Source organism: Xenia sp. Carnegie-2017, unplaced genomic scaffold (genome assembly GCF_021976095.1).
Source record: "Xenia sp. Carnegie-2017 unplaced genomic scaffold, XeniaSp_v1 HiC_scaffold_2, whole genome shotgun sequence".
Classification (NCBI taxonomy): Eukaryota; Metazoa; Cnidaria; class Anthozoa; order Malacalcyonacea; family Xeniidae; genus Xenia; species Xenia sp. Carnegie-2017.
Window position 1 is genome coordinate 3,111,502 of NW_025813482.1, and position 14,377 is coordinate 3,125,878.

General features: G+C 32.9%; 2 protein-coding genes across 2 annotated transcripts; both read right to left on the reverse strand.

Moving 5' to 3' along the window:
- Window positions 1–475: 475 nt before the first annotated feature.
- LOC124440076 (collagen triple helix repeat-containing protein 1-like) lies at window positions 476–1,974 on the reverse strand. Its single transcript, XM_046990406.1, has 3 exons — window positions 1,809–1,974; window positions 1,174–1,392; window positions 476–1,095 (listed from the first exon to the last, which is right to left on the reverse strand). The coding sequence occupies exons 1-3, from the start codon at window positions 1,896–1,898 to the stop codon at window positions 742–744; spliced, it is 663 nt and encodes a 220-aa protein (XP_046846362.1). The 5' UTR covers window positions 1,899–1,974; the 3' UTR covers window positions 476–741.
- A 9,904-nt stretch (window positions 1,975–11,878) lies between these two features.
- Window positions 11,879–13,939, reverse strand: LOC124440477 (collagen triple helix repeat-containing protein 1-like). Its single transcript, XM_046990869.1, has 3 exons — window positions 13,803–13,939; window positions 12,616–12,918; window positions 11,879–12,428 (listed from the first exon to the last, which is right to left on the reverse strand). Exons 1-3 carry the CDS (start codon window positions 13,875–13,877, stop codon window positions 12,075–12,077), a joined length of 732 nt encoding a protein of 243 aa, XP_046846825.1. The 5' UTR covers window positions 13,878–13,939; the 3' UTR covers window positions 11,879–12,074.
- Between the last annotated feature and the right edge of the window lie 438 nt (window positions 13,940–14,377).

Genomic DNA, 14,377 nt, shown 5'->3' on the forward strand with positions numbered 1-14,377 from the left:
CTACTTAGAAGAGCACCATAAGCGGAGTGTTGTTCATTTCCTTCTTTATAAACCTACAGAGATTCTATTAAAGTCTGTATCGAACATCCCTGTATCGAACATCTTTGATTACATTGCCACAGTATAAAGAACATTAAATAGGACCACTCCATTGAATTTTTTCGTGCCACTCATATCTTATTACGCATGTGATTGCATTATTGGCAGCCGCTAAATTGCATTTGGTTACCAATAGGATTGACGATATGGCAAACGGCAGCCAGTAAACTAATCAAATTTGCATCCTATATTTTTTCTCAGTTTCGGAGAACTGAGAAAAAATATAGGATGCAATATTGATGTAAAGTCGCGTTGGAATTCAATTGGCTGAAACGCCTAGTTTGACAAACTCCATATCAATTTTCGACTTATGCTCATATGGTTGACCTAAGTACTAAGCTTATTGTGAATACTTTGAAATGACTTACAAAGTGAGTCAACATATATGGTATGAAAGTCATAGTAAAGAAACAAAACTTTGTAAATGGATGACAGAAAATACCAAAACATATCAACTATTCCTATTTTTCTCTCTAAGGAAGTCCCCTTTTTTGGTAGTTTAGCGATTATAGATTGCAATATATGTATACGATTGTAAAATAAATGTTGCATACTAGATGTACAATACAGTAAAAAAACGAAAGAAAACTAGAACGGGAGTCATTTAATACTGATTTGCAAGAAGAGAACATACAAAAGGAATTAATCTTGTGGTGGAGGAACCTCTTTAATAACAATACGAGAAACTGAATTCCATCCAGTGTGTGCATCTGCGTTACCATAACTAGCACAATTGCCGACCCAGAATCCAACCTGCACTTTTCCTTTATGAATTTTGTTACAATATCCTTCGATGTGACGATGTCGATGCATATTTTGTGACTTTCCATTGGCCATGTAAAAAACTCCATCAATAGGAAGAGGGTTTTTACATTCAACTCCATTGAAAGTAAAATACCAACGTTTGCAACAATCATTGCACCCTGAAATTCGCAAGTTTCCTCCATAAAACACTTGAAGAGAAGTGTTGTCAAACGTTTTTGTGAATACACAATTCTAAAATGAAATTAAATCTTTGCTAAAACGATATGTAATAATTCATAACAAAAGAAATATTTCATATACATGTTCCACCTGAATTAATCCATGATCTTTACCATCGCCTCTCTTCCAAGCACATTGTTTCCAGCTTGAAAAACTAATGTCATTTTTCAATGGCGACCCAGGATTACCTCGTTCACCTTTTTCTCCTTTAGATCCTACGTCTCCTTTTAAACCGTCTCGTCCAGCAGCTCCAGGTACACCGGGAACTCCTGGAACCCCGGGAATTCCACAGCTTGCTGAACATTGAGCCTTGAAAACGGTAGAGAAAAATGTTTTTACCTAAACAGTGAAGGTTCTATAATTATTGAATTGTGGCTCAAATTGAATATGGTTGAAGGAATAATAACAGCCTCTTTCTATTGCTTTGAAGTCTCTCCGATCCTAATGTATTTCTCAACGGATAATATGATCTTGTTTTTGTAAATTTCTTTGAGATGTTCCGAGTTGAGCAAGCCCTTTCTCCACCTTAATTCACAAGAATCTATTTGATGGGCGCTTGTACAAAAGAGTTTGCAAATTATAATTTAATACTCAAGAAGTATAAATAAACTACACGAACAAATTTTCTCGCGACCTTAAAAAACGACTATTGCGTTAAAATATGCACTTGATTCTTGAACCGAAATTTTAACTCAAACCATTTCACCAAGTTAATGCTTCCAAACCTTTGAGTTCTTTTTCTTAAACGATGCACTGACTGTATTTGATAGCAACAACATTGATACCATTAAAAGATTCATCTTTACTTTTATCATTTTCGAACCTCAGTTTACTTCTTGAATTGCTCATCAATTAATTATTTTGCTTGTAATGAAGAGCTAACTTTGGTCCTCTGTTTTAAGTATTTGCAATAAAACGACTTCATTTCCGTTTTAGCAAACATTGTTTTTGGATAATGGAGAAATTGATTAGAGTAGCCACGTAATCTCTAAACAAATTCATGATTATGATGGTAATGTACAATTGTTTGCTTAAAATTTGCAGTTGAATATGAATGGATTATGAATACTTAGCATAAAATGAGAATAAAATCCTCTTTAATCCTCTATAGGATGTTTATTAAACCAAAAATTTCTTCGACTCATACTTACTCACATCTACAACGGTTAACGAGTGCACAAAAACAAGAGAAAAAGAAATTGTAAAATTATTTTAATTTGTTTTGCTTTAATTGCATCAGTGATTACTTTGAAAAAAAGTTCCATTAGGTTAGCCCCAAGTTATAGGGTCATTTTTATGATTCAGATAAATATCTTGCATTTTTACAATTTTTTTGTAGCACCAGCGATTCTCAAATCAAAAGCCCCAACAGGTTGCTAAGTATTGGCTCTTAACAAATGTATAAAGTATTTTAGCTGGACATGTGTTTGACCATGAAAGTTGTTAAATGCACGATCTTTAATCAAAGACTTTATTTTTTATGTAAATGACACTCTCCTTTATATGATCTAGATAATGCACTTTAAATATCAGGTGCATTACTGAATAATAATTAGCACCACTCAACCACATATAACTCAGTTCTTCTAACACAGAATTAAAGGAACAACACTAAAGTAAATTTTAATCATTGCTACTGAACGTTCTTAATCTATTGACAGTAAGTTTATTTTTACTTTGCAATGCGTGTGAGTTACATGCACGCGTGACACTTAAAAAAGACAATTGTGATTGGTTTAGGACATCGTGCAGATCACGCGTGTTTTTTGATAATTGGCGAAATGATTGGTTTAGGTTTCGGTGTAACTATAATGTGTTTAGCTGTCATTAATAGAGTTCACTCATTAAAGTGTAGAGCAGGGGTCTCCAAACTTTACAGCCAGAGGGCCACATCAACTTTCATCCAGCATGTTGAGGGCCGACGAACCGTATACCACTGGTTAAAGAGCGAATAGTTTAATAAAACGAAGTACATAACACAAGCTTCATTGGTTAAGAAAATATTTATTCAAAATTTAAAGGTTGAATTTCAACCAAGAGTAATATCATGACAAAATCACAATTAGTCTGTTCAGTTTTCTCAATGTGAGTGGGGAAATTGGCTTTTTGATGACAAAATTGTGAAAAAGTTTGGCTTTAGGTTTGAGGTCCCAAGCATTAGAAGATCCCTCAGATTTTCATCAGACATGTTTGTTCTATAACTGTTTTTCACATACTTCATTCTAGAAAAAGTTTTTTCACACAGGTATGTAGTGCCAAACATAGATAGCAGTCCTGCAGCAAAATGCCTCAAATTTTATTCCCTTAAATTTAAGCCCTTCTTTAAATTTATCCCTCAGCAAGTCATTTGCTTGTAGTTCAATCACCTCTAATTGTAAACTGTCTAGACATGCAGCTGGATCCACTTCAAATGGATTTTGAAAGAGTCTCAACTCATCTGCTTTTGCATGCAAATCAGCAAATCGTTCCTGGAATTGATGTTGAAGCTCTTCAATAATCCCACGTGCAAATGAAAGTGGAAAATCTGTAGTAGCTTCTACCATAGCTTCTGTACAGTTTTTAAAATGTGTGAAATTCATAACCTGAATTTGTTTCAGGAATAGGTCTAGTTTGTGCCTGAAGGCCTTTAGATGTGTAAAAAATCACTAATGAGGTTTTCTTCTCCCTGTAGCTTCAGATTTAAACTATTGATATGGGCAGTGATATCTGCAGCAAAAGCCAACTTACATATCCACAGTTTATCAGACAGTAATGCTTGATGCTTCCCTTTTCCTGCAAGAACTTCAGCAATTTCCTGTCTTAGCTCAAAAACCCTCGACAGCACTTTTCCACAATTTAGCCATCTTACTGCAGTGTAATATGGCATGACAACAGATTCTGTCTCAGTCTCTCTTAACATTTCCCTGAACTGTCTGTGATTCAGCCCATGTGATCTTATCAAATTCACCATTTTTGTTACAGGGTCCAACACACAGCTAATGTCCACATACTTAGCACAAAGAGCTTGTTGGTGTAATATGCAATGTAGAAACATTGGTTCTGAAATATCTTTTTCAGCACAAAATTGTTTGATTTTTCCCACCAATCCTTTCTTCACACCACACATATTTCTTCCCACATCAATAGTTAAGCATTTCAGTCCATTCCAATCTAAACTATATTGTTCAAATGTTTTCTGTATTTCTCTCATCAAGTCTTCTCCAGTCGTTGTGTTGTACATACTGTTCAGTGAAGCCAACACTTGAGTGATATTTAAATTGGCATCCACACCTCTAATGAAAATTAGCAACTGGGAGGTGCCACACATGTCTGTTGACTCATCCATTCCCACAGAAAATGAACAAAATTCTTCGCATGGCTGGCAATTTGCGTCAACATTGATATTACTCGCTAAAAGTAGAAAGTGATTGCAGTAAGAAACATGATTTTTTGAGTTCTACTTGAGTCATTTGTATGACTTGTATTTCTACCTCACAATTACCACGTCACAGAAATCTCAAAAATTTATCACAATTAGCCAGTTAATTATGGAAGTCACAAGTTACGATTTTAGGACTTACTTATTTGTAATTTAAGCGACTGCTCTGATTTTCGCTAATTCTGCTAACACAACACCATTTCCGCAATTTAATATGCTTAAACTTTGATGGCTATAATTTCCTTTTAAAGCTACTACCAAGAGTACCTGTAGTACACTGATAAAAGTTTGGAAGACGAGTATCTAGACTGATGCCACAAAAGTTACGAAACTGATCAAATTTTCCAAAGACAAATTAATATCAATTACTAAAATTTGAATAAAGTTTGTGTGCAAAAGAAATAGCAATGATATTCAAATAGAAAATATCAAACTAGGAAAAAATACTAATACTGATCGTGGTAGGGATGATTTCGCTACATATATGAATACGGAACATAATCTCTCAATGATTGAAATGAAATTCGCATTTTTTAGTGAATATATTTTACGTTTGTGAGCAAGAGGTCAGTACGTTACTTTTAAGTGAAAAGTACACAGTGCTTTGGTACTGACTCTCTTAAGCCGTGTTACTAAAGATTACGTCATCTCCATGTGGCATTGAAAAAGCACGAGTTCTAGCATTCTTAGCTCACGATATAATGTAATGAATCAGTGGTTGTCAGTTAAGCCTAATAGTTAAGAATTACAATTTTTTCAAGTTAAAACGAACTGAATTTGTGAGTCTTTGCCTATTGTGAAGTATGTAAAGGGTTGATGAAGGAAATAAATTGTTTTTTATTTATTTTGCTTTTGTAAATAATAAGTAGTTAACTGAAATGTGATGAATGTTAGCTATATAGATTCGAGTTAGCTTAAGTCCATGAATCGACAAAGCCCCAAACATCAAGACGCTGCGCTTGCAAGAATGAAAAAGCATCCTAACAACGAAGACTCTGCGCTTGGAAGAATTAATGAAGCATCTTAACAACGAAGACTCTGTAATTGTAAGAATTAAGGAAGTATCCTAACAACGAGGACTCTGCGCTTGCAAGAACTAAGGAAGCATCCTAACAACGAAGACTCTACGCTTGCAAGAATCGAGGAAACATCCTAACAACGAAGACTCTGTGCTTGCAAGAATCAAGAAAGCATCCTAACAACGAAGACTCTGCGCTTGCAAGAATTAATGAAGACGCCAAACAACAGACGAAATTGCGATGGCATACATGTATGATGCACACAAAGAAGTAAAAAGGAAGCTATGCAGAATCAACGAATCACCTAAACAAGAAAACATGTTGCGCACGTAGCAACAGCCATCAGGAAATTTAGAATCAAGACCATCAAATGGATTTGTTTTAACATAGATCAAACCACGAAAGCCGTTACGTTGTTTAGAAAAGTTATAAAGCAACTCTAAGTCACCATAGAAAAAATTATTTTTGAAAGCATTCAGACACACCAAATCTTAACACACTCTCTTTTTTTGCTTCCTTCTTTCTATGCTTCATTTATTATCTTGTGTTCTTGAATTATTTTCATGATGTCAGCTTGCAAACTTTGGTCTGATCACGTGATCGCCTCAAATTAACTTTTTCTTGAGGTTTGAGATGTTTTTACCTCACAAACATCGATTATTACAATATTTTTACCTTACGTATTTATATGTTGCCATGCAAGAGTTCTAGCAAGCTCCTAGCGGTAGATTTGTGAAGAATTACAAGTGCAACATGTTCATAAAATTAATGACATTAGTTTTACCCTTATCATACTTACATTCTGTTTTATTGCTCATTTACTTGCAGTAAAAAATGTAAGTGTGCAATTGATGTTGCTTTTCAAACGAGATTTAGTTAAGCAATAATGCTTGAATGTGTGCACAAGTTAATCACAAGAAATTCTCTCAAATTTAGTGTCTATTTCGTGCAACTGATGTTCCTATCAATGCAAAATTAATGTGATAAGTATGGTATTTTTTGCTTTCTGTTTTACGTTGGTTATAAAAAACTGTTTTTAAATTACTTTTTTAACATCATGGAACAAAACAAAATTTTAAAATGCAAACCGAGGCAAGCTTAAACAGAAAATTATTTGGAGTCTTCTACCTCTCTAATTGTATTTGAAATATTTTACTTCCGTTCTTTTTTTATGTGTACAGAAACGAGGTTTGTTTAACATTTCCAAACAACGGTATTAACTTGATCCCCTCACTTTACAATTTCTCAACAAGAGAAGTCAACGAAAATCATTTCCTTTCTCAAAAACAAAAATTTTTTTAAATAATGCAGAGTTAGGTAAGACTTGCAACACGGATCGAACTGACAAAATCATCAGAAATGAATCATTAATAAGAGCACTGAGATCTTTTATTGGTACAAAATTGAGCATTACACAACATCATCAACATATCTCACTTTTTTCAAAATATTTTTGTAATAGTTACAATATATATTTTTTCTGCAGAACGATTTCTTTGCGTTGCAAAGAATGCTAGCCTCATTTTGTTGGCTCTTTATAACAGCCAGATTCAAATGACGTCACAATGATTCGACTAAATAATAAAATATTTGCTTGAAAACTGATTTAAATCTTCAAAAAATTAGAAAGAAGTACATAGCTAGCTATATATATAAAGTCGAATAAACAATAATTTAACAAGGCAATATTGTTGGAAAATTTTTACTTTATACATAAGAGTTTTTAGTCACAGGAATATTTATTTTCTGTAGCAATTAAATTTTTTCATCACATGTAAATTTTTCGACGCTTGCTAAGCTAACATTTTTTGAGGCAGCGTAGCCAACGTTTCTTCATCGACAAAAATGACTTTACGACTAGGAAACATTGTCAAATCGTCAATGTATGAAACTAATTTGCATTCATTGACCCCAATAATTAGTTTCCTGTAAAAATAACCAGGAATATGTAGCCTCCATATGGAATTCTTTCTTGGCTCAAATTTTTACCCGAGATGTTCAGAATTTTCCATACGTTAGCTGGAAAAGTCAATGTTATTGTTCGTGCTTTTGGAATCTTACACCTTATTCTTACATAATTACTTATCACTATATTCTCCTGTGCATGTAAAACTATACATTATTGCCTGAAGCTATCTTGAATTAAAATAAAACGTCACATTAAATTAGACTCTTACAATTTTTCACTTTTTAATTTGTTTTGAGAGCTCTATGTAAAGTTTTTATCTCTTGCTAATACCATGAAGAAAAAGATTTTAATAAAACAGAACCTTACAATTTCAACTAGATATTTAAGCCCCAACAACGTGATCACAATCGCAATCGATGTGAAGCAGCTACTCAAAGCAAATAAATATTTGGTAAGTCGCTTTAAGAATAATTCATTTACTGTAATAAGGAATGTAAAATATTTAATTATTTGCGAGCGACGAGTAAATAGTAGACTAATTAGCTCTGTAATATTAGGTAACTAAATTACCTCATGTCTTGCAATACACATGTCTTATAATACATAGAAACACAAACTTTGATATAAAAAAGAGTCGAATAAGTGTCACAAAGGCGAAATTAATCTTGTGGAGGAGAAACCTCTTTAATAACAATATGAGAAACTGTATTTCACCCAGTGTGTGCATTTGCGTAACCTAAATTTGGACAATTTCCAACTCAGAAACCAACTTGCACTTTTGCTTTATAGATTGTTTTTACAATATCCTTCAATGCATGATGTCGCAGGATACTTTCTAAGCTGGCAGATTCCATGAGAAATATCCCATCAATAGGAAGAGGATTTTTGCATTCTATTCCATTGAAAGTAAAATACCAACGTTTGCAACAACCTGTGCATCCAGAGATTTGCAAGATTCCTTTATAAAAAACTTAAAGAGATGTGTTGTCAATATTTTCGTAAATATACATTTCTATAGAAACCAAACTCTAGCGGAATTTTCAAGATATTGAAATTCATATGTTATGATCTGCTACATTTCTCCCAAAAGCCAGCACAATATTATTAAACCCGTTTTATAATAAAATGTATTGCTTTCTCGTTTTATTTGTTTTTTTATTTTCTCGTATTTTTATTTCATAATGGCTGTACAGTGAACTAATATTTTAATTAAATTTTTTCATTCAGGTCTATCGCTCATATAATTTAGTTCAGTTTTAGCAACTTTTCAAAAAGACTGAAATATCATATTATTAGCTAAGTTGAGGATGAAATGCTATATTTCTTCTCGTAAGGTATATAATTTGGCAGTTTATTTAAGAAATAAAAGATGTTTACTGTGTTTCACAGGTTTATGGAAACCGAGGAGACCTTTGGGAGAACTCGAGAGCAGATCAGTGCAACCTCGAGACCGAAGGTCGAGGGCTGTACGTGCAAACATCTTTTATTTCTTTTAGAAAACAACAACAATGCAAAACAGGCAAATTTAAAGTAAACGCTTTAATTTTTCCTCTAAAATGTATTCATGATTGATTTGCAAATTCTCATTGACTGACTGATTGCTATGATTGATTTGATTGGTTGAACTCAGATGTGCTTTGTACAGACTATTGCAAACACAGCTCTAGACCAATCAGCACACGCGTTTCATTGTGTTTACTTTATAAATGTACATAGATGTATGTTGTAAAATAAATGTTTCTCCGGATTTTAGGAAATAATTTTTATCGAGCTTTCGACTCGGTGCTTCGAGCCTTCTTAAGAATCAAAACTTTTATTTTACAACATTAATGCCTGGATTATTAACTTTCAATATTATAAATGTATGTGTACATGATTTGTAATGTATAATTCTGGTAATGTATATGACAAGCTTCTTAAATTTGATAACTGTTTGTTCCTGAACAAGATCAGAGACCCCAATTCGTTGTCAAAAATTTTAGATGTGCTGTAATCATGCTGTTACACAACAGTCAAAATGGTTGGGTGTTTCTTTGGTCTTTGTTTCAAATGGAATCGTTTAAAATAGAGTTGTTCTAAAATGTATTACTCCATGAAAATTTTCGAAGAAGCTTTCTTATTAAGTTTTGCTAAACTCTTCAAATCATTTAAGAACAATTCATTATTCAAATTTTATCCAAATCCTAAAAGTAAAATACTTAAAGTTAAAGATTATCAGAAATAATTGAACCTTTCTAGCTCACCTGCATCAATTAATTATTCTTAATGTCGTATTCCTGCCAAGCACATTATTTCCATATAGATAAAAATAGTTCATTGTTAGCATGAGCGTCAGATTCTCCTTTTTCACCTTTCAACCCTTGTAACCCAGAACTTCCAGGTAATCCAGCATCTGTTTTTACCCCGTCTCTTCCTGGAGGACTAGGTACACCGGGGACACCTGGGATATCTGTTGCTCTACATAACGGAGAAACTTATATACGCTAATTTCAGTTAGCAAGGAAATTTTTTATTCATTGTATTTATAACATTTAAGTACATATAAATGAAATACTGATAAGAAGAAGAAATACACAAAAACTACAATTTCATCCCGAATAGCCTGTTTCGTAACTTTTCATTCTTCGGGGGACAATAATAAATGAATACAAAAGCATGGGTTTAACTTTATATACAATAGGAAGTTAGGGTAAAAATTAAGGTAGAAGTACATAATAAGCTAGATGTACGATTACAAATTGGATAAAAGTGTCTTGTGTCTATGGCGACAAAAGGAGACAAGTTCGTTACGTTTGTTGAGTGATGATAGTTGTGGTTGGTAGGTGATGAAGATTTTTTACTTCAGTCATAGGTTGCATCTTTTGTTGGCGCTGTTGTACGATTTGTTGTGAGTAATGATGTCCCATGAGATATCGTGAGCGATGTTGTTGTCTTTTAGCGTCCATATGTGTTACTGAGTTCGGTAGAGGCAGTGTGGTTCCTGTGTCAAGTCTTAAATTCATTTTCTATAAGTCCGATGTAGGTCTCAGTTGTGTTCGTGTCCTTACGTTTAACATTTGCTTGGTAGATGACAGATGATTGTAGGCAGTTGAACTGGCTTGTCGGGATGAAATTGTAGTTTTTGTGTATTTTCTTCTTATTTTTTATCAATATTTATGTTCTGCTCTAACGCATCGAGTATTGTAATTACGGAAAATCAAATAAACAAACTTCCTATAAATGAAATATACATACATAAAGTACATAAATGTACATAAATGAATATAGACGTAATCATTTGTGATGATTTATCATTGCTTGTTAATTTGTTGGTCTTTGAAATACCTTGTTTACTTAGGATTATAGCATGCATGTATGAACATGACCCCAACCCAATTTATCAATCTTCCACAATTCCTATGCATGGAACAAACAAGGGAGATGAATGCATAATTTTTTAGAAGCAATTTGTTTTATTCATTGAACAGTTTAAGTCCTTCAGAGCATCTTTTGTCGTTGTGATTAAGGGACGGATCTAGAATTTTTTGGTTTTAAATCCAATGTAAGTGCATATAATTTACAACAGGCTTACTTATTACTGACACCTTCTTTTCTAAATGTAGACTAAAGTGAAATTCACTAATCGTCGTGTAATCAGTGTTTTGCGAAATAGTAAGTACGATCTAATAATCATACATTACCCAGATGATATGTGTTCCTTGTTCTTCGTTGAAATGTTGATTCAGTGGCGGGTCCTAATTACGTCAAAATAAATTACTGCAGCACATTTTGGCGTATACGTACATTTCTAATCAACTTAGAGAATAATACATTGGTAAAATTATATTCTTTATAAATTAAAAACCAATAGTGCTTTTCTGAAAGCAATTTGAATTTAAAAATGAGAAGCTATTATTTATTTTGACGTACACTGCAAAGCAATAAGGCATAAGTAAAATTTAAAGGGGTCCAAATGCTATGAGAAAAAACTTAGATCAAAATGTATGATCTTCATTTAGTTTGAGTTTACCAATGATGCTATTGACAACCTTCACAAAAGATTAATCAAGCAATTTTTTGAGTACGTCTGAAATTGCTTACTTTCTTGTAAACTGACAAATTCGCAATAGTCCACAATACGTTATGTAGTTATAACTAAAGTAATTTATTATCATTCTAGTCATATTTCTTCCAAGCATATTGTTTCCATTTTGTAAATATGTTTATGTTTGCATCATATAATTATTCTTCCCTCCCTTAAAACCAGAACTTCCTGGTTTCGCAGCGTCTCTTATTTTGCTGATACTGCGTCTCTCTTTACTCCATGTACTAAAAAGAAAAGATTCTGAAATTGCAATAATTTTTATTTGGCCTGATTTTCACTTGCAGCAACGATCCGAGTGAAACAGTTCCTTAAAACAAGTATTTATTCATGTGTGTCATCGTAAGAATAATTCATCTTCTATATGATTGAATTGAAAATTTTAATCAACTTATTTTCGTTTTATGTGGCATTAATAGTATTATTCATTGAGGAGTAAATAATAGACTTACTCAACTCGTTAAAATTACAAAACTGAATTATTGTCATAAAATACACATGAATTTTTAACTAAATGGAAGCTTTAACATAAAATAGAGTTAAATAGAAAAGTGAATAAAGGAATTATTCTTGTGGAGGAGGAACCTCTTTAATAACAATACGAGAAACTGATTTCCATCCACTGTATGCATCTGCGTTACCATAACTAACACAATTGCCAACCCAGAATCCAACTTGCACTTTTCCTTTATGGATTTTGTTACAATATCCTTCAATGTGACGATGTCGATGGATATTTTGTGACTTTCCATTGCCCATGTAAAGAACTCCATCAATAGGAAGAGGGTTTTTACATTCAACTCCATTGAAAGTAAAATACCAACGTTTGCAACAACTATTGCACCCTGAAATTCGCAAGGTTCCTCCATAAAACACTTGAAGGGAAGTGTTGTGAAACTTTTTCGTGAATACACAGTTCTAAAATTAAATTCAGGAAGATAATTTCCCATTAAGTTACGCCAAACTTTCCGAATAAATTTAAGACTAAAATTTTAATTATTCAAGTTTCATCCAAATAATAAAATAAACATTTCCCTTTGTTCTTTATATAAAAAAACAAATCAAGTATGATGAAACAATTTTTATTTTGTTTTGCTCATCATACCTGTATCAATCCATGATCTTTATTGTCGTCTCTCCGCCAAGCACATTGCTTCCATGTAGACAAAAATATTTCATCGTTTGCATGAGCGTTAGATTCTCCTTTTTCACCTTTCATACCTTGTAACCCGGAACTTCCAGGATCTCCCTTCTCACCTTTAGTAAATTTTAAATTACATTTTCCAGGATTTCCCTTTTCTCCTGGTGATCTAGCATCTCCTTTTACCCCGTCTCTTCCTGGAGCACCAGGTACACCGGGGACACCTGGGATGCCTGTTGTTCCACAGCAGCTGGTTGAATAATTGTCCTTAACAACAGGAAATAAATTATTTAACTTCTTTGGTTTTACAATTAGTAGTACAGCATGTAAGTTTACATATGGTTACTTGAACTATACACACTAAATCATAAATCAATATGTGGAAATAGATGATACATTATAAGTTGTAGGCCTACTTCTTTTTTATACTTATTTTTAGGTACTAAGAGCTCTTTTGAATGAAGATTTTTTCCATAGAAATTTCTCACTTTTGTAATAATATTCTGTGATACCACTCACTTGTTTTTTACGCAGTTTTTACACTTCAGAGTGGAAAAAATAGTTTGTATAATATTTAGTGAAGATTTTTGCTCAGTAATTTGCATGTATTCTTATATTCTTCGTCATGTCATCTTGTTTTTACGTTATTTAGAACACTATAGTTAATAACAAACTTGTCCTTAAAATTAAACCAAATATTCAATATGTTTGGACTTTCTTATTAATACCAATTTACCATAACATAATAAATAGCAAGTGTATGAAGTTTTTAAAACTTGATTACGCTACAAATTTTTGGTGTCGTGTCTACGTTTTTGGTTTGACGCCATTAATCATTGATCCGATAAAACATGACAAATAAACCGCCAAAACATGTCGAGACATGTAAAAATATGCCTGAACAGAGGTTTAAAAAAAGAGTTTTTACGTGGGAATTTCTACTATGAACGTCTTACTTTAGTAGAAATTAAACTTCTTTGAGCGAGTATTTGACAATTGAAAACATATATTTATAAAAAAGTTAATTTATCTTTGTTACTTGAACATGATTACAAAGAAAAACAATTCCCACAAATAAGACGCAGCTACTAAATCAAAAATGCTTTGTTTTCATTATAGTTTCTTAAAACAATACATCCAATATATCTTGCCTTGTTCACTTTAGACATATCAATACTTGAAATCTGCCATACCAATAATAACACCAAGAGATGAAAACAATCCATTATCTAACTCTTTATATTTATTGTTTAGATGATCAAGTTTCAATAACCATCACAAAGTAATGGTAAAATATGAGTACTAGCCTCCTATTTTTAGTTTATGTTCGTAATAAGACCCGTGCTTCAGTTTTATTCTGGATTCTTATTGGTTTGTTAATAATTATTGGACTGCTTAATAGAGCTACAGGAAGGTCACTTTTTCAACCCTGAGCTGAAACGAGTCTCGTTAAGTGAGTTGAAGTGTCCTCCGAGTCTTTATACGATATATTTGTTATATCAGACACACAATTGTATGGCAAATTTTCTACCTCGTGCTGAGCTCAACTCCATGCAGTGCTGACAATTTAACCCTGTTTCAGCCAAACGGGTTGAAATTTAAGCCAAGTGTTGAACTCAGCACTTGGACGAAAATTACAACATGTAATCGTTTTTGAAGCATTTTCCGAGATTTTGTCAACATTTCAAACTGAAGTTTGTTTTACTTAAGTTGACATAGCGTTTAG

Excerpts from the sequence above, each read along its gene's own strand:
- LOC124440076 (XM_046990406.1), bottom strand. The coding sequence starts at position 1,898 with ATGATAAAAGTAAAGATGAATCTTTTAATGGTATCAATGTTGTTGCTA. Across the intron at positions 1,393-1,808 it reads TTAAGAAAAAGAACTCAAAG|GCTCAATGTTCAGCAAGCTG; the intron begins GTTTGGAAGCAT and ends ACCGTTTTCAAG. Across the intron at positions 1,096-1,173 it reads AAGATCATGGATTAATTCAG|AATTGTGTATTCACAAAAAC; the intron begins GTGGAACATGTA and ends ATTTCATTTTAG.
- LOC124440477 (XM_046990869.1), bottom strand. The coding sequence starts at position 13,877 with ATGGATTGTTTTCATCTCTTGGTGTTATTATTGGTATGGCAGATTTCA. Across the intron at positions 12,919-13,802 it reads ATATGTCTAAAGTGAACAAG|GACAATTATTCAACCAGCTG; the intron begins GCAAGATATATT and ends CCTGTTGTTAAG. Across the intron at positions 12,429-12,615 it reads AAGATCATGGATTGATACAG|AACTGTGTATTCACGAAAAA; the intron begins GTATGATGAGCA and ends ATTTAATTTTAG.